The sequence below is a fragment of the Zalophus californianus genome, chromosome 7 (genome assembly GCF_009762305.2).
Source record: "Zalophus californianus isolate mZalCal1 chromosome 7, mZalCal1.pri.v2, whole genome shotgun sequence".
NCBI classification, from domain to species: Eukaryota; Metazoa; Chordata; class Mammalia; order Carnivora; family Otariidae; genus Zalophus; species Zalophus californianus.
Genome location: NC_045601.1, coordinates 45,531,665 through 45,556,545, shown reverse-complemented (window position 1 = coordinate 45,556,545; position 24,881 = coordinate 45,531,665). Strand labels below are relative to the sequence as shown.

The window sequence follows — 24,881 nt, the reverse complement described above, 5'->3', positions numbered from 1 at the left end:
TAGGGTGAGGTTTATTTCAGTTGGATCATATTTCATGATCATATTAAATACTTAACTAAAACATCTTTACTTCTCTTAGCTTTGGTATGCCTTTTTTGGGTGTGTTATGTGTGTGATTTAAACATAGGGGATATCAAATATGTATTTCATTACTCTTAATTTTAAATTACCACATATCTTATTTAATGTAAGATTAATTGGAGGGGCACCTGGGTGGCTCAGTAAGTTAAGCGTCTGATTCTTAGTTTCAGGTCAGATCATGATCTCAGGTCCTGAGATCGAGCCCTGTGTTGAGCTCACTGCTCAGCGGGGAGTCTGCTTTCTCTCTCTCTCTCTCTCCCTCTTTCCCTCCCCCAGCTTGTGCCCTCTCTCTCTGTCTCTAAAATAAATAAATAAATCTTCAAAAAAAAGATTAATTGGAAACAATTGGTTATATGTTCATATATATGATCATAATTTTTTAAAACAATAGAATGTTTTAATTTCTCCGGTATTTTTATAGCATTAAATTTTTGTTTTAAAATGGGTTTCTGTATTTTCCTAAAGAAACTCCGTCTTAGAGAAAATTGTTAAATATTGGCTCTTTTCTTCCAGGTTTCACCTTGCTTAAATGTCTTGTCACGATTGTTGTTTAGCAGTGACCCAGATGTATTAGCAGATGTGTGCTGGGCCCTTTCTTATCTTTCTGATGGACCCAATGATAAAATTCAAGCAGTCATTGATTCTGGAGTCTGTCGAAGATTGGTGGAACTTTTGATGTAACTACAATTTATGATTAATAATTATATGATTGTGTATTAAATTTAGCAGGTAGAGTAATGGCCTTATAAATATCTCAAGAGTGACTATCTTCAGAAGAATTGAAAAGCCATCAACCCCACTTTTCAGAATAGCTATAATGCTGAAAAGTTGACCTTTTTAAATTTGTATCTCATCCTTTAGTTGGAACTAATAATCTTGTGAATGTATTTCATTAGTTTTAATCTTTTTATGAATGTCAGGGACTTAATTCAACAGTTATATATGGAATGCCTGTTACCTGCTAGAGTATTGCACAACATATTGTTAATGAAATATAGAACTCGGTACCTGCTCTCACAGAACCGGTAATCTAGTTAGTTGTTCATTACAGTAACTAATTTGTGTAAAAGTCCATATAAGTGAAAACATTTAGTATTTCACTTGTTTTAGTATTTCACTTGCTAGGCTATTATTGCTACCTTCTTTAAAAAGAACAGATTTTTTTTTTTATAAAAGAAGTTAAAAACTAAGAGAATTTGTTTTAAAAAGATAGTTTCTTTATCTTTTTCTTTAAAAAGATTTATTATACTACTTCCTTTTGTCAAAAAGCCATTAGGTAGGCTCAAACAAAGCAGATGGCACAAAGAAGAAAGGTCTGATAAGGGGTCGTGGCTCTAGTCCAAAGACAACACCTGAGGAGGGTAGGCAGGCAGGTCCAATGAGGGGATCAGGGCTCAAGCTTGAGGATGGCACTAGAGCAGAATAGCAAGCAGACTGGAACAACACATGATGGATAACAGCCTAGCTGGATCAGAAGCCAGTTTCTTACTCTAAGAGAATGGAGATACAGAAAGGAGGAAAGCCAGAATAATATTATGGTATTAGATGAGAACTGGAGATATCAATGTGAACTCATGGCTTTAAACATAAAGAGATGTAGAAATAAATAGATATATGTGTGTGCGCACACACGTAAGCTCTTAAAGGCCCTGTGAGTACTGACACTTGTGTACTAAAAAGCTGAACACACCAAATCTTGGTTTTTAAAAACTACTTTTCATTAACAGGAACCAAAATTCTTGGATAAATGGCTGATTCTAGGGCTGGCATTGAGAAAAAATAAAATGACCCCATAAAGTAATAAGTGCTCAAAGAATGGAGAAATATCAAAAGGACACAGAAACCCACTTAAGGGACTCCTACCATCAAACTTCCAAACTTTGGATGATTTGAGCATTAAAATAAATTATAGTAATATGTTAGAGCATTGAATAAAATAGGAATCCATGAGTCCACACCAAAATAAGTAGGTACATCAATAGATAGACTGAAAAAGCATATAATGATGATATTACAAAATTACCATTGGCAACAATATTAATAATAATTCAGACAGTACACATCAAGAAGTGGTGAAAGTAGTGGTTGGTGAAAGTGGGATAAGGAATGGGATTTAACATAGTCTAAAAGTATATCCTCTCAAAAAATATTAATTATAAGGGGAAAAAACAGTAATGTTGAAGTAGAAAAATCTGACACACACCATTTTAAGTGACTGGAGTTCAGTGCTACTATTGTGGACAAAACAGGTATCAGATGCTATCCTATGTAATGAAAAGATGGTTGCATTTGTGATATCCTAGCTAAAAGTATATAATTTGTATCTTAATCATGAGGAAACATTGGACAAAACCTAATAATTGGTTTATGATCATTATAAATGTCAAGATCAGGAAATAAAGGAAAAAATAGGAACTGTTTTGAATTGAAAGAGACTAGAGACATGACAATTGGGTCTAATACATAATCCTGTCTTAGATTCTTTATTACAGAAGTATTACTGGCATAATTAGTGAAACTTGAGTGGGATCTCTGGGTAAAGAGTATACAGGACTATTTTGTATAATTTTTGCAAATTTTTTGTAAATTTTAACTCTTGCATAGTATGTAAGTTCATATTTTTATTATTTTTAGGCACAATGATTATAAAGTTGTATCACCTGCATTAAGAGCAGTTGGTAATATTGTGACTGGTGATGATATTCAAACACAGGTGAGTTCAGACTTTAATATGATAAATTGTTAAGATAATGGATTTTAAGAAATTTATCTAGTTTCATACTAGATACTTCATACTTGGTTACATATTAATCAAGACTTTAGCATTACCATAACTATATAGGCATCTATAATGTGACAGCATATTCTTGATGATAAGTGCTCAACCTTGAATACCTGTATGTGAAAGCACTATCCTAGATCTATATCGATATATAGAAGTACAAGATAGGAGGTTGGCTCTTGAGGGATTTATAATAAAATTGAAGAGAAAATATATATTAAAGCAAAGCAAATTACCCAAGTTAGTGTATGTTTGCTGAGAGTTGGTCAGTCAGTAAATGCTATAGAAGTTTAAAAAAGAGATTACTATGCTGAGAAATCTTTGTAGATTCCATAAAGAAGTTGGAATTAAAGCTATATCTTAAAGTTGGGGAAGAACTTTAGTAAACTAGAAGAGATTTATGTGAACATAGGTACAAAGGCAGACATGTGTGGGTTGTAATTTAAGAGACATTAAGCTTGACCGGAGAAGGAACTGTTAGTGAAAGGGTGATTAATTATAAATAGTTTAAACATGGGATTGGTTGGAAATGGGAGGTCCTTTTATAGTAGATTGAAGACCTAGATTATGGGAATGGAAGGAAAGATAGAAAGGAAACATTTTCCTGGTTAGTAACTATGTGTGTGTGTGTCTGTCTCTCTGTCTTTTGGAGGATGGTGAGATACCAGAAAAGGTGTGATGTCAAGATTGACTTTAGATCTGGAGCAATCTTTCTTGAAGATAGAAACTTAAACTTTGTCACACATTAGATTCTCCTTTGCTTGCCACCATAACTTAAACTTTATACTAATTTACATATTATCTTTCAGGTTTAATCTTATTTAATCCTATTTAGATATATTAGTTATTAAATAGTTGATCCTTAGTAATTTGAGTTACTAATTTAAAATATCTCTTTAAATGAGAATGCCCTTCTAAACATAATACTCTTCAACAGAATTTTGGTACACTGTTTCATACATTCTTCACCAAGTAAATTTAATGTAAATCATTGTGGGTATTCTGAAAATAGGAACATAATTAATTATGCCATGGAATGAAGAATGTAAAGGGACAAAGCAGAACCTACTTCTTTACAAAAGAAAAGTAGAACAGTAAAAAATTTTAATGAAAAAAATTGACTTACTCTATACATTGAGGTTTCTTACCAGTTATGGAATTAGGTACTTTCAAACTGTTTCATCATCTTTTTTTCATCATCTCATTTGGCAAAACTAGAGTTTGGATCCTGACCAGTCACTAAATCTCTCTTGAATTGTCGTACCAGTTGAATTCCTTGAGTATATTCGTAAACATGAAGGACACACCTCTGGTGTCCTGCTTATTCTCAATTTAGTGGTTTGACAGAGCGCTTTACTGCACCCAAGTTTTGGCGAAGTGGAAAGAGTAGAAGGATAGCAAGTACCTAAGTTTTACTTTGAGAGGAATTTCTTTTTTCTTAATTTAGTTTTTTCAAGAGTGATTTTTGTATTTTTATAAATCAGTCTATCTTTCTGTAGTTTTTTTGCTATAAAACTTTCTGTTTCCATTTCTGGTTTTTTGTTTCAGGTAATTTTGAATTGCTCTGCATTACCATGTCTCTTACACTTACTGAGTAGCCCAAAGGAATCAATCAGAAAAGAAGCCTGCTGGACTGTTTCTAACATCACTGCTGGAAATAGAGCTCAGATTCAGGTAAACGCCTTTCAGATCTAAGAAAACAGGAAGATCTCTTAAGTCAGTTTGGACAAAAGTCAGCATTTTAGCAGTGCTTTTTTTTTTAATGAGTTACTTAAATTCTTGAAAAGGATTTTACAGAACATGGCCTTTTCTCCTTTAAAATAATAACATTCATTTATAGTGGTCTAGGGAGGAATTGTGTGTGGGTGTGTGTATAAAATTGCCCACGGTGCTGGACACATATGGCTAGTCTTAAAAGGGATTAATTTTTATTAGTTTTTTTTAAAGATTTTATTTATTTATTTGAGAGAGAGAGAATGAGAGAGAGAGAGCACGAGAGGGAAGAGGGTCAGAGGAGAAGCAGACTCCCTGCTGAGCAGGAGCCCGGACGTGGGGCTCGATCCCGGGACTCCAGGATCATGACCCGAGCCGAAGGCAGTCGCTTAAACCACCTGAGCCCACCCAGGCGCCCTGATTTTTATTAGTTTTAAATAAGTTAGGTAATAATCTTCCTCTCAAAACTTTTAAGTAATGATTTATTAGGGTCTTATCAGGCTTCTTGAGTCAAAAATTACTTGCCCATTTTGATCAAGTATCTACCTTGTGCTTTATCATCTTTATTTTTTTATTTATTTTTTAAATATTTTATTTATTTGAGACAGAGACAGAGAGAGTGAGAGAGAACATGAGCGGGGTGAGGGGCAGAGGAGAAGCAGATGGGGAGCCCTATTTGGAGCTCAGTCCCGGGACTCTGGGATCATGACCTGAGCCAAAGGCAGACGCTTAACCAACTGAGCCACCCAGGTGCCCCTGCTTTGTCATCTTTAAAATTAATATTCTGTTAAATATATTTTCCAGTCTGAAAGTACTGTTGAAAGATTAGAAAGAGGGGCGCTTGGGTGGCTCAGTCTTAAGCTTCTGCCTTCAGCTCAGGTCATGATCGAGGGAACTGGGATTGAGCCCCCCTTCAAGCTCCCTGCTCAGCGGGAAGACTGCTTCTCCCTCTCCCACTACCCCTGCTTCTGTTCCCTCTTTCCCTGTCTCTCTCTCTCTGTCAAATAAATAAATAAAATCTTTAAAAAAAAAAAAAAGATTAGAAAGATTTCCAAAGATTAGAAAGATTTTCAAAGATTTTTATTTCCAAAAAGCGTGACGTGACATTTTAAAGCCAATGGGTCTTACAATTTCTCTACTTAATAACATTTTTAAAACAGTATTGGCACTGTTTATCATTTTTCCTCCTCAGGCTGTTATAGATGCAAATATTTTTCCTGTTTTGATTGAGATTCTTCAGAAAGCAGAGTTTCGCACCAGGAAAGAAGCAGCTTGGGCTATAACTAATGCAACATCAGGAGGTACTCCAGAACAAATAAGGTGTGATAGAGTTTTTTAATTTATTTTTTTAAATGTAAATGGGACAAAATGAAGTACTACATACTTTTTATTTGTTGATGAAACCAAAACGTTATTTGTAAGTCATTTTAATGTGAAATGAAAGCATTTGTTACATCAGTTGTATTATTCATTCATAGTAGTTTTTTGTTTTGTTTTTTTCAGTAAAGGATAATTAACATCACTTGCCTTGGCAGACTATTTATGAAAAATCAGAGATTAAAAATCTGAAAAAGAACAGTTTATATTAATTTGCAAAATATACTCTGATGGACATTAAATATTTTTTATACCATTAGAATCACATGCATGTGACTTTATTATATAGAAATGAGTAATGAATTTGAACATCCAGTTATTTAAAATCATTATTAAAAATAAAATTAAATACTGAAATAGACATTTGTTTGTATAGTGATGTTCTCTTAGTCAGTTGTTAGCCTTACCTGTGGATGGTATCTTTTCTTTCTCTATACTAGTTTTCTTTTTTTCTTTTTTATGATAGCTTTTTTGATAGGCCTTTTGTTGTTTACTTGTTTCTTTTACTAACAACATAAATACTAGGTATATGGGCTTTGAAGTCAGGCTGCTTTAAAATCTTGTTCCCTCAGTAAAGGTTTTGTGACCTTGACAAAACCATTTTACCTAATTAATCCACAGTTTCTTCATTTTTTAAATGAATTTGATTAACAGATAATACCTTATGGTAGTCTCTTGATAATTAAATGGGATTCATTTACAGTGCTGAACATGGTGCCTAAACATTAAATTCTCTACTAAGATTAGCTGGTATTATCATTGTTATTTGTAATCATCACAACTTTTATGATCAGAATTGATTCCTAAATTTCTTAATATCTTGTGCTTTTATTCTCTTTTCCCCCATAGCAAGGTTCTACTTCGCACTTGTATAAAAGCTTGACTTCCTACAGAATTTTCTTATTCTATGGATTTGTCTGTGAAACTCAGGACTTTTTAGGTTTCTTGAAGTGACTGTTTAGGAAGTATCTTCTAATGAGTATTTATGTCTTAATTTATAAAACAGGAAATAAGGCTACTAACTATTTTACAAATCACTGTGGATTTTGAAATAACTTGTGAGATCTTTGTCTTACTGCCTTCATTTGTACTATTATCTTGGTGTCTTTAGATTTATATTTCTGTATGTTGATAACATCTCTTCTGCTTTTTATTTTCCATTCTACCTCTTTCCATTACATTTCCATCTCATTATGTTATGAATATAAAGAGTAATAAAACAAGATCTTCCCCCGTTCTAGCTTGCATTATTTTATAAACTAATATAATTTTTATCTGCTTTGGGAACCAAAGTTTCTTTGTTCACCTACAAATAGTTGTATTTTTTTCAAATTATTTTCTTATTATGTCTAGTCCATATATTATTACTTAAATTTATTGATGTGAATCAAGTGTCCAAACTGAGATCATTATTTTTTCTAACCATTTTCACCATTTCATTAATTCTACAAATATGGGAGGAGATCTTGAATCTCAGATTGATTTCAGCATGCATACCACTAATATTTATTGAATGTCTGATATTGCCTGTTGCTGTGCTAAGTCATTTTAGTTATTGAGTGCCAGGAGAGTATCCAGTACTTTCATATATTTTATGTCCTTTAACTTCATACCGCTATGAGATATTCATTCAACAAATATATTGATTAGTTATAGTATAGTATATGGCAAGTGAGTGCTCTAGTGAAGGTATGTATTTTTTTTTTTAAAAGGAAAGTAGAAACTAACTTTTATTGAATGCTTAACTGTGTTTTTATAGCAACTCTCTGAGCTTGGTACTGTTATTATCCCCATTTTAAAATGGAGAAACTGAGGCACTAAGCAGTCACTCAAGGTCACACAGCTAATAAGGAGTGGAATTGGGACTTGAAGCCATGCAGTCTGGCTTCAGTATATCTTTTTTTCCTTTAGCCTTAATGGACTTTTTCCAAGTAAATAAATCAGTTACTTTATATTATAGAGAATGGAAAAGAGCTAATAAAAACTAGAAAAGGACAAAGTATTAAAAAATGAGTGGAATAACTTTTGTGAACATTGTTTATTAAAATTATTTGCAACATAGCATGTTTTGCTCCTAGAAGCCTTCTTCTTTTTTTTTTTTTTAATTGTGTTATGATAGTCCTAGAAACCTTCTGTATGCTTCTGAAGCACAGGTGGTATTTTAGAGCATCAGCTGTGATTGTTTTTGTGGGAAATATGATTTGAATATCCCTTCTCCCTCTTCATTTCTACCTACTCCCATATGACCCCAGTGTGTGTACATAAGCTCACCTTTAAATAGTAGCACCTTGAAGCCACTATTATTCTTAGTACTACTCATATGCCATGCAGAAACAGCCCAGGTACCTATTTGCTTGTATGTATATTTTTGTAATATTTGTTATCTCATTTATTGCTAATTATGTTAAATGAAAATAGAGTAGAAAGAGGTTTTCAGGTTCCTATGTAAGTGAAAATTTAAATGTTTTAATGTTTGAGTTTGTATAAAAATACTTTTCTTAATTGTTTGTAGAACATTTCACTGAAGAATATTTGCTATAAATAATACTTAAGTCTTTTTAAATGTTTTTTTTCTCTACTTTTTTTTAAAATCACTCTGAAGGTATTTGGTAGCCTTAGGTTGCATTAAACCACTTTGTGACCTATTGACTGTTATGGACTCTAAAATAGTCCAAGTGGCTTTAAATGGACTTGAAAATATTTTACGTCTTGGAGAACAAGAATCTAAGCAGAATGGAATAGGCATTAATCCATACTGTGCTCTCATTGAAGAAGCATATGGTAAGCAGTCTGTTCAAAATGTATCATTATAGTCAAGTCTTTTTGTTTTTAATTGATATATAACATTACAAGTTGGTCTCAGGTGTACAGCATAATGATTCAGTGTATATACTGTAAAACTATCATGATCACCATAATAAGTCTAGTTAACAACCATTACCATACATAGTTCCAAAATGTTTTTCTTACGATGAGAACTTTTAAGATTTACTCTCTTAGCAACTTAAACATACATAAAATACAATATTAACTATAGTCCTCATGCCGTACATTATATCCCATGACTTTATAACTAGAAGTTTGTACTTTTTGACTTCCTTCACGCATTTTGCCAACTTCCCCCACTGCAACCACCAGTCTGTTCTCTGTATCTATGAGCTTGGTATTCTGTTTTGTTTTGTTTTTTGTTTTTGGATTTTACATACATGTGAGATTATATGGTATTTGTCTTTCTCTGTGTGGCTTATTTTATTTAGCATAATGCCCTCAAGGTCCATCCATGTTGTCACAAATGGCAAGATATCATTCCTTTTATGGCTGAATAATATTTTATTATATACATATATATACTACAGTTTTTTTTTAAATCCATTCACCATCAGTAAACACTTAACATTGCTTATATATCTTGGCCACTGTAAATAGTGCTGCAATGATCATGGGGGTAACAGATGTCTTTTCTAGTTAGCGTTTTCATTTTCTTTGGATAAATACCCAGAAATGGAATTGCTAAATCATGTGGTAGTTCTATTTTTGGGGAGTAGTTTAATTTTTTGAAGAGCCTCTGTAGTGGCTGCACCAATTTACGTTCCTACTATCAGTGCACCAGGGTCCCATTTGTTCCACATCTACACTTGTTATTTCTAGTTTTTTTGATAATAGTCATTCTAACAGATGGTGAGGTAATTATTTCATTGTAGTTTTGATTTAAATTTCCCTAATGATTACTGACATTGAACACCTTTTCAGGTACTTGTTGGATATCTGTCTTCTTTGGGAAAATGTCTGTTCAGATCCTCTGCCCATTTTTTAACCAAATTGCTTGTTTTTGGTGTTGAGTTGGTGCTGAGTTCTTTATATATTTTGGGCATTAACTCCTTAAGGTATATGACTTGCAAATATTGTCTCCTATTCTGTAGGTTATCTTTTCATTTTGTTGATGGGTTCCTTTGCTGTGCAGAAGCTTTTTAGTTTGATGTAATCCCCACCTGTTTATTTTGACTTTTGTTGCCTTTGCTTTTGGTGTCAAATCCAAAATATTGCCAAGACCAGTGTCAAATGTTTATCACCAATGTTTTCTTCTACTTTTATGGTTTCAGATCTTACATTCAAATAATGTATTCAGAGTTTGTTTTGTGTACGGTATACGTTAGGGGCCCAGTTTCACTCTTTTGTATGTGACTGTCCAGTTTTCCCAGCACCATTTTTTGAAGAGACTGCCCTTTCCCCATTGCATGTTACATTCTTTGCTCCTTTGTAGTAAATTAATTGATTTTATATGTGGATTTCTTTCTGGGCTCTCTAGTCCATTCCACTGATCTGTTTTTATGCCAGTAAGTTTTGATTATTATAGCTTTATAGTATAGTTTGAAATCAGAGTATGATGCCTCCAGCTTTGTTCTTTTTCTTAAGATTGCTTTTAGCTATTTGGGGTTCTTTGTGCTTCAATATAGGGGCACCTGAGTGGTTCAGTTAAGTGTGCCTTCAGCTCGGGTCATGATCCCCGGGTCCTGGAATCGAGCCCCACATTGGGCTCTTTGCTTATTGAGTCTGCTTCTCCCTCTCACTCTCCCTCTGTGTGCTCTCTCTCTAACAAATAAAATCTTTAATATATATGTGTATATATATATATTCACATAAATTTTAGGATTATTCTATTTCTGTGAAAAATGCCATTGGTATTTTGATACAGAGTATATTGAATCTGTAGACTGTAGATTGCTTTGGGTAGTATGGACATTTTAACAATATTAATTCTTCCAATCCATGAGCACAGAATATCTTTCCATTTATTTGTATCATCTTCAGTTTCTTTCATTATAGTTTTCAATGTACAGGTCTTTCACCTCCTTGGTTAAATGTATTCCTAGGTATTTTATTCTTTTTGATGCACTTGTAAGTGGGATTATTTTTTAATTTCTCTTTCTGATAGTTTGTTATGGTTGTTTAGAAATGCAGTAAATTTTTGTACTGATTTTGTATACTGCTACTTTACTGAATTCATTGATTAGTTTTAAGTTTTTTGGTGGAGTCTTTAGGATTTTCTATATATAATACCATGTCATCTGCAAATGGTGATAGTTTTACTTCTTCCTTTTTGAGTTAGATGGCTTTTACTTCTTTTTATTGCCTAGTTGCTCTGGCTGGTACTTCCAGTACTATTCTGCAATGATATAACTGAAGAGGTTTACCTGTAATTAAATGAAAAATATATTCAGCATCACCCAGACTTAGTGTAGATTTTTCTTCCTGTAAGCAATAAAATAGAGTGCTCTAGATTTTGCTTATTTTGCAAAAATAGGCTTTTTCGGTTTCACTTATAGTTTGTACTTTTGGTATATATACAGTAGCTACATGGATTTGTAAATAGTACTCATTCCATATTGATCTCCTCTGGCTCTTTCTCTGAGAGAATGTGTGTGTGTGTTAGTTTGCTCACCTTTTAGTTTCTTCATTTGTGTTTATTTTGATGCTTATCCTTTTTGTGCTTTTTATAAATAGCATAATTACTCTAGAAAGGACCTTTGGAGTTACATACTCTAAAACTGTCATTTTAAAATTGAGAAACTAATGTATAGAGAAACCAAACTTATTTGGGCAAAATGACACAGCTAGCAAGGTGGAGTCTGTGATCTTTTTTTTTTTTAAAGATTTTATTTATTTATTTGACAGAGAGAGATAGCGAAAGTAGGAACCCAAGCAGGGGGAGTGGGAGAGGGAGAGGGAGAAGCAGGCCTCCCGCCGAGCAGGGAGCCGGATGCGGGGTTTGATCCCAGGACCCTGGGATAATGACCTGAGCCGAAGGCAGACGTTTAATGACTGAGCCACCCAGGCACCCCTGTGATCTTTTTATTCCCAGGCCTGTGCTACTTCCTCATACCACACAGCCTTATGCTGTCATTCTTGAAGTTTAAGACATAAGTGGTGTTGGCTATCAGTATATGCAAAAATTAGATAAGAATAACAACCGCATTGCTGATGAACTGACAGATGTTATTGATTCATTATTTTGGTTCAAATATCTGATGAAACTTGAGTAACAATTTTCTTCATATATATATATATATATAACAGGTCTGGATAAAATTGAATTTCTGCAAAGCCATGAAAATCAGGAAATTTATCAAAAGGCTTTTGATCTGATTGAACATTACTTTGGTGTAGAGGAAGATGACCCCAGCATTGTACCTCAGGTGGATGAAAGTCAGCAACAGTTCGTGTTTCAGCAGCAGGAAGCACCAATGGAAGGGTTTCAACTTTAACTTGGTGGGGGAAAAATTAATGGCTACAAAGGATAGTTTCAGAGATACCTTCTTTGTTACAATGTCAGTAGGAATGTTTGATGTGTTTTTACTTAGAACAGAAAAGAAAAAGTCGATGCACTTTTAAAAAGCAAAACAAAAAAGTTTCCATTCAGATGCAATCTTTCATTATAGTTTTGTTGTTATTTTGGTGTACCTATATTTGTGTTTTTATTGTCTTGTCTGTTTTTTGTAACTGAGCAATTAAATACATATGAAATTATTTAGTAACTTAAGCTTGAAAAGGAGAACTTTAGGTAAAGTATTACATATAATGGTTCTGAATTTTTTCTGGCATCTTGGAAACTGCACAATAGCAGTACAGCTGATAATTGCATTTTGGCAGTAAGTCTGACACGCCCAATCTACTAAATCTACCTCTATCTTGAAGCAAAAACAAAAAAGCTTCAGAAGCATGAAATAGTGTAAAAGCTAAATTAGAATGTGAAAATATCTATTACCTTAAATTATAAATCACTGTGCTGTAGGTTATACTTTGCAAAAAAAAAAATTACAACAGAAAACCTGTAAAATTTATTTATAAAACATGTAAGTGTTGTACTGATAATCAATTAAAATGTGGCAATTGTGAAGAGAAAAGCTGTTCTTCATGTTGAACACATTAGAATGATTACACAACATTTAAATATTTGTTTTTAACATGTAAATGCTATTATATTAGTATATTTTGTATTTTGACCAAATATGCTACCATTTTTGAAATAGTGTTTTATTATTTTTTCACTCTTCATTTTAAAAGCATCATGATAGAGATGCCATCATGAATCTAAAGTAGTGCTGCATAGCAAAAATAATACTGTAATTCTTTCTCTGATTTTTTTCAGAGCAGTAATTGAAAAGTTTCACTTTTTGTGTAATAATAAATTTAGGTACTTTGACAAAATTATCCTGAAGAAATCACCTTGTTATGTGTTAAATTTTATTAAATGCTCTTCATGTTTGGACACTAAAGGATGACACTAAATGAAAATTGCTAAGGATTCTTTAATATAGTTCAAATCTATATATTAGGAATTTTTTTTTCATTTTTCATACTACTTGGAGGGCCATACTGCTGCTTATAAATCAGTGTATTAAGTTACATTTGTATCAGATTGGTCAATATAATGTATGTCTGTTACGTATTAACAGCAAAAACCTCTTCAAACCATGAAGCTTTTAAAAAAAGTCTCAATAGAAAAAGTATATATATATTTATTTATAGATACATATGTAAATGTTGTCTGTTATTCTCACAGTGCTGTACTTGGTAGAGCTTTCTAAGCAGATATGGTACTGTTGAACCCAGTCTTTTCCTTTATAGTTATATGCAGGCTATTTACACTTCCAATTATATACCTAAAATACTTATTTACAACTGTTTTAAGATGGGAACTAAAGCATTTTTGATATGATTCATAGTCTATTCTGTAAAGAAAGATTTCATTTATGATAGCATTTATAATGTTTCTGCTGGAAATCAGAGGCATGTTACAAGAAGAAATTGTATATAGGAGTACTTTTAAATAGTATGACACTTTGTAAATTATGTATCATGAAATTATGCTTTTGGCAAGACACTTAAAACCTATAGCTATAAAATACAGGTTTAAATGGTGTCCATAATGTGACTGTATCTGCCAAACTTCTTTTATATATTGTTAAGTAGAGGATTGTATCTGTGCCCATTTTATTGTAGTGGAAGTTATAAAGTTTAGTCTAAAAAGTTTTTCTTTTGCATTACGTATAGTCAAAAGAACAGGGTAGTTATATCAAAGATTACCAAATTGATGGTGAATTTATGAGATAAACATTTTTTTTGTGGTACAGATGGTTCTAAGTATCAGGTGACAGGGTATTCCACTCTTTCTAATCGAACTTGATAATGCAGCATAATTCATAAACTAACCAGCTGTGCCTGCTTTTATTTTGAGGACCCTGTAGTCACATTAATAAATATCTAAGCCAAGTCTTTCAAACAAAATGGTTCTTATAGAAGGAAAAATAATATATATGTGTGTATATACCCACACACATATAAAATGATTTTTGAGGGGATAATTTTTAAATTTTGCCAGTAAAACAAACCTTATATCTCTAAATACAGAGTATGACTATATTTTAAGCATCTAAATTTAGAATTATATTTAATTTCTTAGATTTGTTATTTGGGTAATTAATTTGATTAGATTTGAATGCAAGAGGGAGTTTCTGTCTAATAGTTGGGACCAGCTATGGACATGATGATGATGACTTCATTGAACCAAGACTAGCAAATACTTTGTTACTAAAATTTTTTTATATATGACTACTCTTTTCAAATAAAATATTTAAAATGCTCCAAAATATATTTTCATTAATCTTCACTTACCCTTATGGAAAAAAATTTCTTTTTTTAATCTTGCTTTCCTAATAAGATATATTTAAATTCAAGAGAAACTGTGCCAAAAAAAAAAAAATTAAAACATCTTGTAAAGGGGAAACGCATGCAACATTAATGCAAAAAAGAAAACACTTGAAAGAGCCTTTTACATTTATTTAAATTCATTGTTTTATTTTGTCTGAATTTGAATTTGTACTAGTTAATCTATGCAATTATGCTTGTTTTATATTTGTAAGTACTTGACTCACTAGCCTGGTTTTCTTTAAGAAGTTTTATTTTGGAAAGGTGTTGCTAGAACTTAATTTTTAGTGTCATTTTGTTCACTTAACTGGTAGCACCACAACAAGAAAGCAAAAAAAAAAAACAACAAACCACACACACACATAAAAAAATCTGCTGGCACAGAAATAACATCATTTGGTAACTGTAAAACTTATTTGCGAGGTAAAGGTTGATTTATTGAATAAAGGACTAAAAGAAGCATTACCTTTGCCTCATATTTTTTTCTTAAGAAGGAGCATTATGGAAAAGGTAACTCTAATACAAAGTCTTAGTGAATTTTTGTTGCTGTTCTGAATTCAACAATCTACTGGCTGCTTTGTGAAACTGTGAAATCAAAGTAATTGTTAACCTTTACTCATTTTAGTTCATAGCATTACTGTTTTATGAAATGTGACATTAGGAGCCAATATGGTAGGGCTCTACAAGGATGATGTATCTTTAAATTCTGGATTGGGGAGTGGGATGAGGGAAGGATATTCTTGCCTAACTAAATAAACCAACATTTGAGCAGTATGCAATATTATGAAATGTTACAGCACTATATTAAAAATAATAAAATACTATTTTACAATTGCATTTATATAAATGTGTCTGTTTCATTTGTTCTCAGGATGGTGTATTCCTAATGGAACAAAAACAGATGCCCTCATTGATTATAATTCCATCACTTTCTAAAACCAGTGAGATTGTTGTTTGTAGCATATCCGATAAAGCAGTACGTCGCTTTTATTTTAGAACTTATATATTCTGCTATATATCAAATTTGTCTTTGTATTTCAAGCTTTGGCAGTTAGCAGACATTCACATGTTTTGAGATGATTTTTTCCTTTTCTGTTATTTTAATGCAATATAATGCATTTATTTAAGGGGTAGAGTTTTAAACCTGATAAATAGAAATCAGAGGGAATGTCCGATTTAACTTATTAATGAACTCTGGGATACATGATCCACACTATAGCCAAGCCTAAGCCTCCCTAGCCTAATATTTTTGTTTTCTTCTGTTTCTTTTATTTTTTGCTTTGCCTGGCTTTTCCTTCAGTATTTGAAACTATGTTAATCAGTAGTGAAAGTAATTGGATCTGTTATTTTTAGGGTACCTTACTCTCAATAAGGCAGTCTGCAATTCTAGTGACAAATGAATTCCTGAAAATGTATGAAGATACAATGTACAGGTCAATCAAAAGACTTAAATATGCAGTGGCATTCCCTTTCCAGAAATTCCTAAGTACATCCTTTAATGATGTGTTTGCTCAATTTTATATATGTTCTTTTTTTTTAACTTTTAAACACTTTTTATTTAAATTCAATTAACATATATTATTGGTTTCAGAGGTACAGGCCTATGATTCATCAGTCTTATATATAATACCCAATGCTCATTACATCACTGCCCTCCTTAATGTCCATCACCCAGTTACCCCATCCCTCCAACTCCCTCCCCTCCAGCAACCCTGTTTGTTTCCTATGATTAAGAATTCTTTAATTTCCTTTCATATGAAAGAGTTGACTAAATTCAGTGAGCACATGATTCCCCCTTTTAGCACATCAAACAATTTTTGTTTCAGTAGCTTACGTTTTAGGAAACATACATCATATCATTATCAATAGCACTTTAACATTTTAGTTTTCCATTCTGTTATGAAATAGAATTTTGAAATAATTGCACTGGCAGTAAATCACCACCAGAACCAAAATGTTGATTGGGGGCAACCCCATGAAATAAACAGCTTGGAATGCTCAGTAGTTAATGCATAACCATTTTAATTTGGAGACAGTTGGCAGTTGAGGGAATTTAACGTGTAATGCCCAAAGGTTCCTGTTACTTACAGGCTACTTTTGAGGGATCTCTCTTGTTCTTTTTCAGTTATGGTTAACATGTTTTTAAAATCTAAAATAGCATGACAAAATTTAATACACTTTATTTAGGGTTTTGACATGACACTATTTTCTGATCATTCCATCTTTTAAATTGTTTTATTATAAAATATACACAAAGAGAATAATGTGAAAGAAGATAGTTTGAATAACAAAATGAACGCTTACATATTCACCACCCAACTTAAATTATCAGTCCTTTGTAATCATTACTCTGGATTATGTTAATAATTCCTATGCTTTTCCTCATTGTTTTATCTCATGTTTAGGTATCCCTAAAATAGTTTCCCTTCCCTGTTTTGGAAATGTATAAAATGGGATATTTTACACATATCATTATTTTTTTAACTCAATGTTAACATCTTTTGAGATGCATTCACATTGATGCATATGTCTGTGGTTCATTTTCTTTGCTGTATAGTATTCATTTTGTGACTACGTCATGATTATCTGGTAAGGTAAGTCTTCTGTTTTGTTCTTCTTCAGGATTGTCATAGCTCTTTGCATTTTCACATAAAGAATTAACTTCTCAAATTCAGTTAAGAGCCCCGAAGGGTTTTTGGATGAAAATCTAGAGGATAATTTTGGAGGAATTAACATCTTAATGATACTAACTCTATTCATGAACAAGTTATAGCTTACCATTTACTTAGAGCTTCCTTACTGTATTTCAAAAAAAATTTTTTGTAGTTTTCTTTACAAAGATCATTCACGTTTTTAAAGTTTACTACAAGGTAGGACCTTTATGTTTTTCATTGTTGTAAAACAATTATCTTTTGTTACCTAAAATTTTCCAACTTGCTGCTGGGGTGTAGAAATGTAATTGAATTTTATATATTAATCATGTCTAACAACCTTGCTAAATTAATTCCAATTTATAGATGATTTGGGGTGTCTGTAGACAATAGTAACTGAATAATGGCATTCATTTCAAATCCTTGTTTCTTTTTCTTATGTAGGATCTCTAGTACAATATTGATTAGAAGTAATAGTAGCAGGCATTTTAAACTTGTTATTTTTTTTAACATCTTTAATGTTGCACCACAAAATATGATGTAGTCGGTGTAGTTTCTCTTGCTTTTTGCAGATTCTTTATTATCAAATTTGCCTACCCAAAATCAATATTCAGGGCATTTTCAAGGTTATTTGTGGACATTGTGTAGAGTGGTGAAAAAATTGAGTCACCCAGGGCACATGTTCCCAGCTGAGGTTGAACAAAACAATGCTCTGCTTCTTATTTCAGCTTTCATACTATAAACAACTATCCTTTCTTGATCTATTTAGTTAGTGCCATGTTTCCTGCCCCCTTTTTTTTTTCTGTTTAAAATGGCCTCCAAGTATGCTGAAGTGCTGTCTAGTGTTCCTAAGTACAAGAAAACAGTGATGCGTCTTAACAAAAAACACATTATGTTAGCTAGGTTTTGTTTAGGTATGAGTTACAGTTCTGTAGGCTATGAGTTCAGTGTTAATGAATCATATATATAGTCTTTAAGCAGAAACACACAAAGAACAGATTAGGTATTTAGTTGACAAAAATGCTACCAGAGGCTCTCAGGAATCTAACCCTGTATTACCCTAAGGAGTAATAATGATTTAGTACTTGCTAATTCAGTGTTTGCAGCAACTTTATACAATAACTCCCATGAGTAATGAGAATTGACTGGTTTTTTTGTAGATAGTTTTTATCAGCTTTAAAAAGTATTCTTATTCCTAGTGTAAGGTTTTTATTTTGATCTGTTTTTAACTCGAATGGAGTTGAAATTCAGCCAGTGTTTTTTCTGCATCACGAATAAGCATATGGTTTCCATTGTTAATATGTTGAAAAATAGACTTTCCAGTATTGAACCTATTTTAAGATATACCCAGTATGTCATTTACCATTTTATTGCTTTTAAGCTCCAAATGTACCCTTCCTCAACCTACTTTGTGATATTGGTACTGGACCCTGTAAACATTTCTCCTTTGCCAAGTGGCATGATGTTAAGCTTTGTCAGTAGAAGGCACTGGAGAGACATTGAAGGAGGAAGAAGTGTCCTGGCCTCTTCCAAGTGTGCTTTCCTTAGTTTTTGCTCCTGTGATGCTCAGCCACTGTGCAGAAGTCTTCCGGGGTTCACCTCCAGTGTGGTTGCAGTGGTACTTCTGCAGGCAGCTTCCTGGTAAGTTTCATTGGCACCTCCAATCAGCTTCCAGCAAGGTCAGTGGCACTCTTATGGGCAGCTCACTGGAGAGTCACCCCAGTGACCCATCTTGTTTTCTTTTTTTTTTTTTTTAGATTTTATTTATTTATTTGACAGAGTAAGAGAGCATAAGCAGGGGAAACAGTAGAGGGAGAGTGAGAAGCAGACTCCTCACTAAGCAGGGAGCCCAATGCGGGGCTCGATCCCAGGACCCAGGGATCATGACCTGATCTGAAGGCAGATGCTTAACCATCTGAGCCACCCAGATGCCCCGCCCCTCCATCTGGTTTTCTAGCAAGTTGCACAAGCACCCAGTAGGTAGTTGCCCAGCTCGTTTCACTGGTGCTCCAGCCGACTTGCAATGAGCCTTGCAGGCACCCCAGTGGGCAACTCCTCAGTGAAATTAAGTAGCACCTTGCAAGCAAACATTCTAGGGAGTTCCTCCAGCACCCCTGAGAGCAACTTCCTGGTGAGTTTTGTTGGCACATCAGTGGACAGTTTTCTGTTTGCCAGCCTCAGCCTGAGACACCCAAAGAACCTAGCTGCCATCCAGGAATGCTACATACCAACGAGGTCTGAATCTTAGCCTTGGAGGAGAGGGCCCTATTCCAAGGTCATTCCTTCCTTGGACATAGATGTTGTTCCCTACAACTGCTTCTGTTATTTACCTGACTTCTCTTTACCTCTAGTAGTCAATCCCTCATTACTAATCTTTTTACATTAAATTTTCCCTGTTCAGGTATCAAAGACATTCTGCTTAAAAAAAATTTTTTTTAATTGAGATATTTACTTACATACCATACCATTTATCCACTTACACTGAAACTCAGTGGTTTCAGTGGTTTCTATATTCATACAGATGTGTAACTATCACCACAATCAATTGTAGAACATCTTATTTTGAGACTCACTTCTTTCATTTAGTGTAATGTTTTCAATGTTTGTCCATGTTGTAGCATATATCAATATTTCATTCCTTTTTATTACTAATATTCCATTGTATGGATATAACACATTTTATTTATCCATTCATTGGTTGATGGACATTTGGGTTGTTTCCACATGTTGGTTATCATGAATTGTCCCCTTTAACAAATAACCCTCTTTATGTTTGATAATATTCTTTGTTCTAAAATCTACTTTGATATTACTATAGCTACTCCTACTTACTTTTGTGTTGCATGGTATATCTTTTCCAACTAAAAAGTAAAAACTTTTAATTAATTTCCTCCTTTATAAAGATTTCTTGTAGGCAAGAAAGAGGTCTTGCTTTTTTATTCTGATAATATCTGCATTTTAACTGGAGTGTTTATAAATCATTAACAATTATCATGATTATTGATTTAATTTAGTTTAGATCTACCATCAGGCTTTTTGTACTTTTTTTTTTTGGTCTGCTTTTTCTTTTTCTACCTAGTTTTGGATTAATTATTTTTTAGGGTTCCATTTCATCTCCTTTTTGACTTATTAGCTATAAATCTATATTTGTTTTTCATTTTCTCTTGGTTGCTTTAGGCTATAAAATAGGCATCTTTAATTTTGGCTACTCTTAAGTAATATGGAAGCATATCACATATCACACTGCACTTTTGAGTGCTTGAAATGTCGCTAGTACCATTGAGAAATTGAACTTTTAATATTATTTTAATCAAGTTAAAAATAAAAACTGATAACTTTACTTGGTTATTAGAAAACCTAAGTATATTTGGAACAGTTTGGGTAAGGGAATCTTTTTTTTCTTTTTACTATACATTTTATGAAGTCTAAATATAGACCAAGTATTTCTGATCAAAATTTAGCCTTTGAACTGAGATATAAAATCTACATTGGATCTCAAAAATTTAAAAAGGAAAAAATGCAAAATATGTTGTTAATAATGTTTATATTATGAATATTTGCTAAAATGCTGTTTTGGCCATTTTGGATTAAGTTCCATTAAAGTTAATTTTACTGATTATTTTTTACTTTTTAACATGGCTATTAGAAAATTATAAATTTCATATGTGGCATTATTTTTCTATTTGACAATACTGGTATAAGCAACTTAAATATACTTCCATTTTCTCCTTCTCTGCCTCTGTCCTATTGTTTTCATACATTTTACTTCTCTATATGTTATAAATCCCATAATACGTTCATGGTTTAGTCATAAATTTTTACTTTAGTCTATTATTTTAAAAGAGGTTTAAAAATTATAAAGTTTTTATATTTGCCCCCATAGTTACCATTTCTAGTGCTCTTCAATTCTTTGTGTAGATGTAGATTTCCATCTGGTATCATTTTCCTTCTATATGAAGGACTTTTAATATTGTTGTATTCTGTTTGCTGATGGTGAATTCCATCACCCTTTGTATGCCTGAGTAAGTCTTAACTTCACCTTCATTTTTGAAGGATTTTTTTTTTTTAAGAGAGGGAGGGGGGATGCAGAGGGAGAGGGAGAGAGAAAATCTTTTTTTTTTTTTTAAGATTTTATTTATTTATTTATTTGACAGAGAGAGAGCACAAGTAGGCAGAGCGAGAAACAGGCTCTCCACTGAACAGGGAGCCTGATGTGGGCCTCGATTCCAGGACCCTGGGATCATGACCTGAGCTGAAGGCAGACGTTTAACCGACTGAGCCACCCAGGCACCCCGGAAGAGAGAAAATCTTAAGCAGGTTCCACAGCCCATGACCTGAGCTGAAATCAAGAGTCAGATATGTGTAACCAACTAAGTCACCCAGGCAATTCCATTGGGTATAGAATTCTAGATGTATTTTGTTCTTTTAAGATGTTGCTCCACTGTCTTCTGACCTGCCTTTCTCTGACAACAATTTTTCTATCATTCTTATCTTTTTTCCTTTGTAAGTAATGTTAACTTTTTCTTTGGCTGCTTTTAAATTTTTTTCTTCATCACTGATTTTAAGCAATTTGGTTATGATGTGTCCTGGTTTGCCTTTTCTCATGTTTCTTGTTCTTGCAGGTAGCTGAGCTTCTTGGGTCTATAAGTTTATAGTTTTCATCAATTTTGGAAACATTTCAACCATTACATCTTCAAATAGTTTTTCAATTCCAATTTCACTTATACTAGGCTTCTCAAAATAGTCATACAGCTTACTGATGCTTTTTTCATTTCTTTTTCTTTATGCGTTTGGGTAGTTTTCATTGCTTTATCTTTTTTTTTTTAATTTAAATTCAATTTAGTTAACATAGTGTATTGTTTCAGGGGTAGAATTTAGTGATTCATCAGTTGCATGTAACAACACCCAGTGCTCATCACATCAGGTGCCCTTCTGAGTGGCTAAAATTAACAACTCAGGAAACAACAGATTTTGGTGAGGATATGGGAAAAGAGGAACCCTTTCACACTGTTGGTGGAAATGCAAAGTGGTACAGCCATTCTGGAAAACAGTATGGAGTTTCCTCAAAAAGTTAAAAATAGAACTACCCTATCACCCAGCAATTGCACTACTGGGTATTTATCCAAAGGATACAAAAATAGTGATTCAAAGGGGCACATGCACCCCAATGTTTATAGCAGCAATGTCCACAATAGCCAAAGTATGAAAAGAGCCCAGATGTCCATCGAGAGATGAAAGAATAAAGACAAATGGAATATTACTCAGCCATTAAAAAGTATGAAATCTTGCCATTTGCAAGAATGTGGATAGAACTAGAGAGTATTATGCTAAGCAAAATAAATCAGTCAGAGAAAGACAAATACCATATTATTTCACTCATTTATGGAATTTAAGAAACAAAACATGAGCATAGAGGAAAGGAAGGAAAAATAAAAACAGAGAGGGAGGCAAACCATAAGAGACTCTTAACTATAAGAAACAAACTGAGGGTTGCTGGAGGGGAGCTGGCTGGGGGATGGGGTAATTAGGTCTTTAAACTCACTACTTTTGTCTTCTGTTGTGTCTAATTTATTCTTAATTCTATTAGTGTATTTTTCATGTCAGACTTTGTATATTTCATCTTTAGCAGTTCTCCTTGGGTCTGTTTCATATCTCCCATGTTTCTTATACTCAAGCTTTTCTGTACTCTATTGAACACAGCAAGTATGATTATAGCTGTTATGTTGTCCTTATCTGCTGATTCTATCATCTGGTCTGTTTCTTTTTATTCTTTTTCTTCATTATGGTTTGTATTTTCCATTTTGCTATATTCTTTTCATGTCTGGTAATTTTTTATTGGATACCAGGCATTGTGAATGTGACTTTGTTGGCTATTAGATATTGGGTTTCCTACATCTATTCTTAAGCTTTGTTATGGGACACAATGAAGTTACTTGAAGACAATTTGATACTTTACAGTCTTGCTTTTAAACTTTTTTTTTTTTTTTGCTTTTAAACTTTGTAAGGCAGGCACAGAACAGCCTTTATTTTACTACTGAGGTAATACCATTCTAAGTACTCTGCTTCTCTGTCAAACATGAGAGTTTCTAATTTGGCTGGTGGAACTCAAACTATTCTTGGCCATGTGTGAGCTCCAAAAATTGTTTCACCTTGTTCTTTCACGTGGTTCTTTACATGACCATGTGTAGTGGTCACTTGTGGTCATCAACACTCAGCTGCAGATCTCTAGAGCTCTCTGTTCAGCTCTCTCACTTTGGTTCCCTATCCTGTGAAATCTAATTGTCTTATCTTCCCTGGCCTCCTGACTCTTTTCCTCAACTCTGAGAGACTTCTAGTTTCTACCCAGGTTTCCCGTCTATGCCATGTAGTCTTGAAACTCTTTAGGCAGTAAAGTGGAGCAATTACCAGGCCCAACTAACTTATTTTCTCTATTTCACACATCAGTGCCCTTCATTGCTAGATGCCCAATGTCTGGAAATTGTTGTTTCATGTTTTTGTCCCAATTTTTAGTTGTTTCAGGCAAGAGAGTATATCTTATCCCTATTACTCCATTTTGGCCAGAGCAGAAGATGGCATACCAATTCATAATGTTCTTTTTAAAATCTCTGTTGTACCTTGGCTTTCATCCCTTTTATCATTTCTAAACTGCTTTTTATACTTTTTATCTTTAACTTGAAGACTCTGCCAAATTCAGTTATATCAACCCTCTATATTCTATGTTTTTATTTACTTCGTTAGTTCCTGCTCTTAATTTTGTAATTTCCAATCCTTTATTCCCTTTGGATTTGTTCTATATTTCTTTTTTGAATTTCTAGGGATGTTTAATACATTTGTTATAAACCTTTCTTTTCTAAGAAAAGCATATTGAGGCTAACAATTTACTTTGAATTACCACTTCAGGTACATTCCACAAGTTTTGATATATAGCTTTTTCTTAATATTCAGTTCTAAGCATTTTTAAATTTCTATTATGATTTACTCTTTGACCTATGAGTCATTTGGAAAATCACACTTTAAAAACCTTATGACAATAAATAAGTGAATAAAAACATCATCCTATTAATGTCTAAGTTGTGATATGACTGCACGAAGTTCAAAAGTTGATGAAATGTGCTTTATGGTTTAGTATGTGCTGTTTTAGTGAAAGTTCCATGCATGCTAAAAAAGAATGTGTATTATTAATTGATTCACATCTTTTATATATTTACTAGTCAGTGGAATTTGTCAGTTTCTAAGAGAGATGTGTTAATTTCCCAAAATAATGGTGGGCTTGTCCATTTTTTCCTTGTAGTTCTGACTGTTTTTTATGTATTTAGATGCTACGTTACTTTGTGCATACAAATTTAGAATTAGTATAACATTTTTCAAATTCAAGTGAGAATTTGTATATTTATGCGTTAAAAAACAGAATAATAGTTATTACAAATTTTATTTTCAGCTTATGTGATGACTGAATTTAAATAAAACACAACCAGTTGAAACCTAACTGAAAATGTTTTCTTTTTTCTTTTTTTTTTTTAAATTTTTTTATTGTTATGTTAATCACCATATATTACATCATTAGTTTTTGG

General features: G+C 33.0%; 1 protein-coding gene across 2 annotated transcripts in view; it reads left to right on the top strand.

Annotated features, from left to right (window-relative positions):
- The window catches only part of KPNA5 (karyopherin subunit alpha 5), a 52,678-nt gene extending 37,187 nt beyond the window's left edge, over window positions 1-15,491 (top strand). Inside the window, exons 8-13 of one of the 2 annotated variants that reach the window (XM_027603497.2) lie at window positions 636-758; window positions 2,716-2,794; window positions 4,412-4,537; window positions 5,769-5,896; window positions 8,556-8,734; window positions 12,029-15,491. In XM_027603497.2, the coding sequence (XP_027459298.1) occupies window positions 636-758; window positions 2,716-2,794; window positions 4,412-4,537; window positions 5,769-5,896; window positions 8,556-8,734; window positions 12,029-12,216 (823 nt within the window). In that variant the 3' untranslated portion in view covers window positions 12,217-15,491. Of the gene's footprint in view, window positions 1-594; window positions 759-2,715; window positions 2,795-4,411; window positions 4,538-5,768; window positions 5,897-8,555; window positions 8,735-12,028 lie in introns of both variants that reach the window. The other variant, XM_027603495.2, reaches the window with a different exon arrangement.
- Window positions 15,492-24,881: the final 9,390 nt, after the last annotated feature.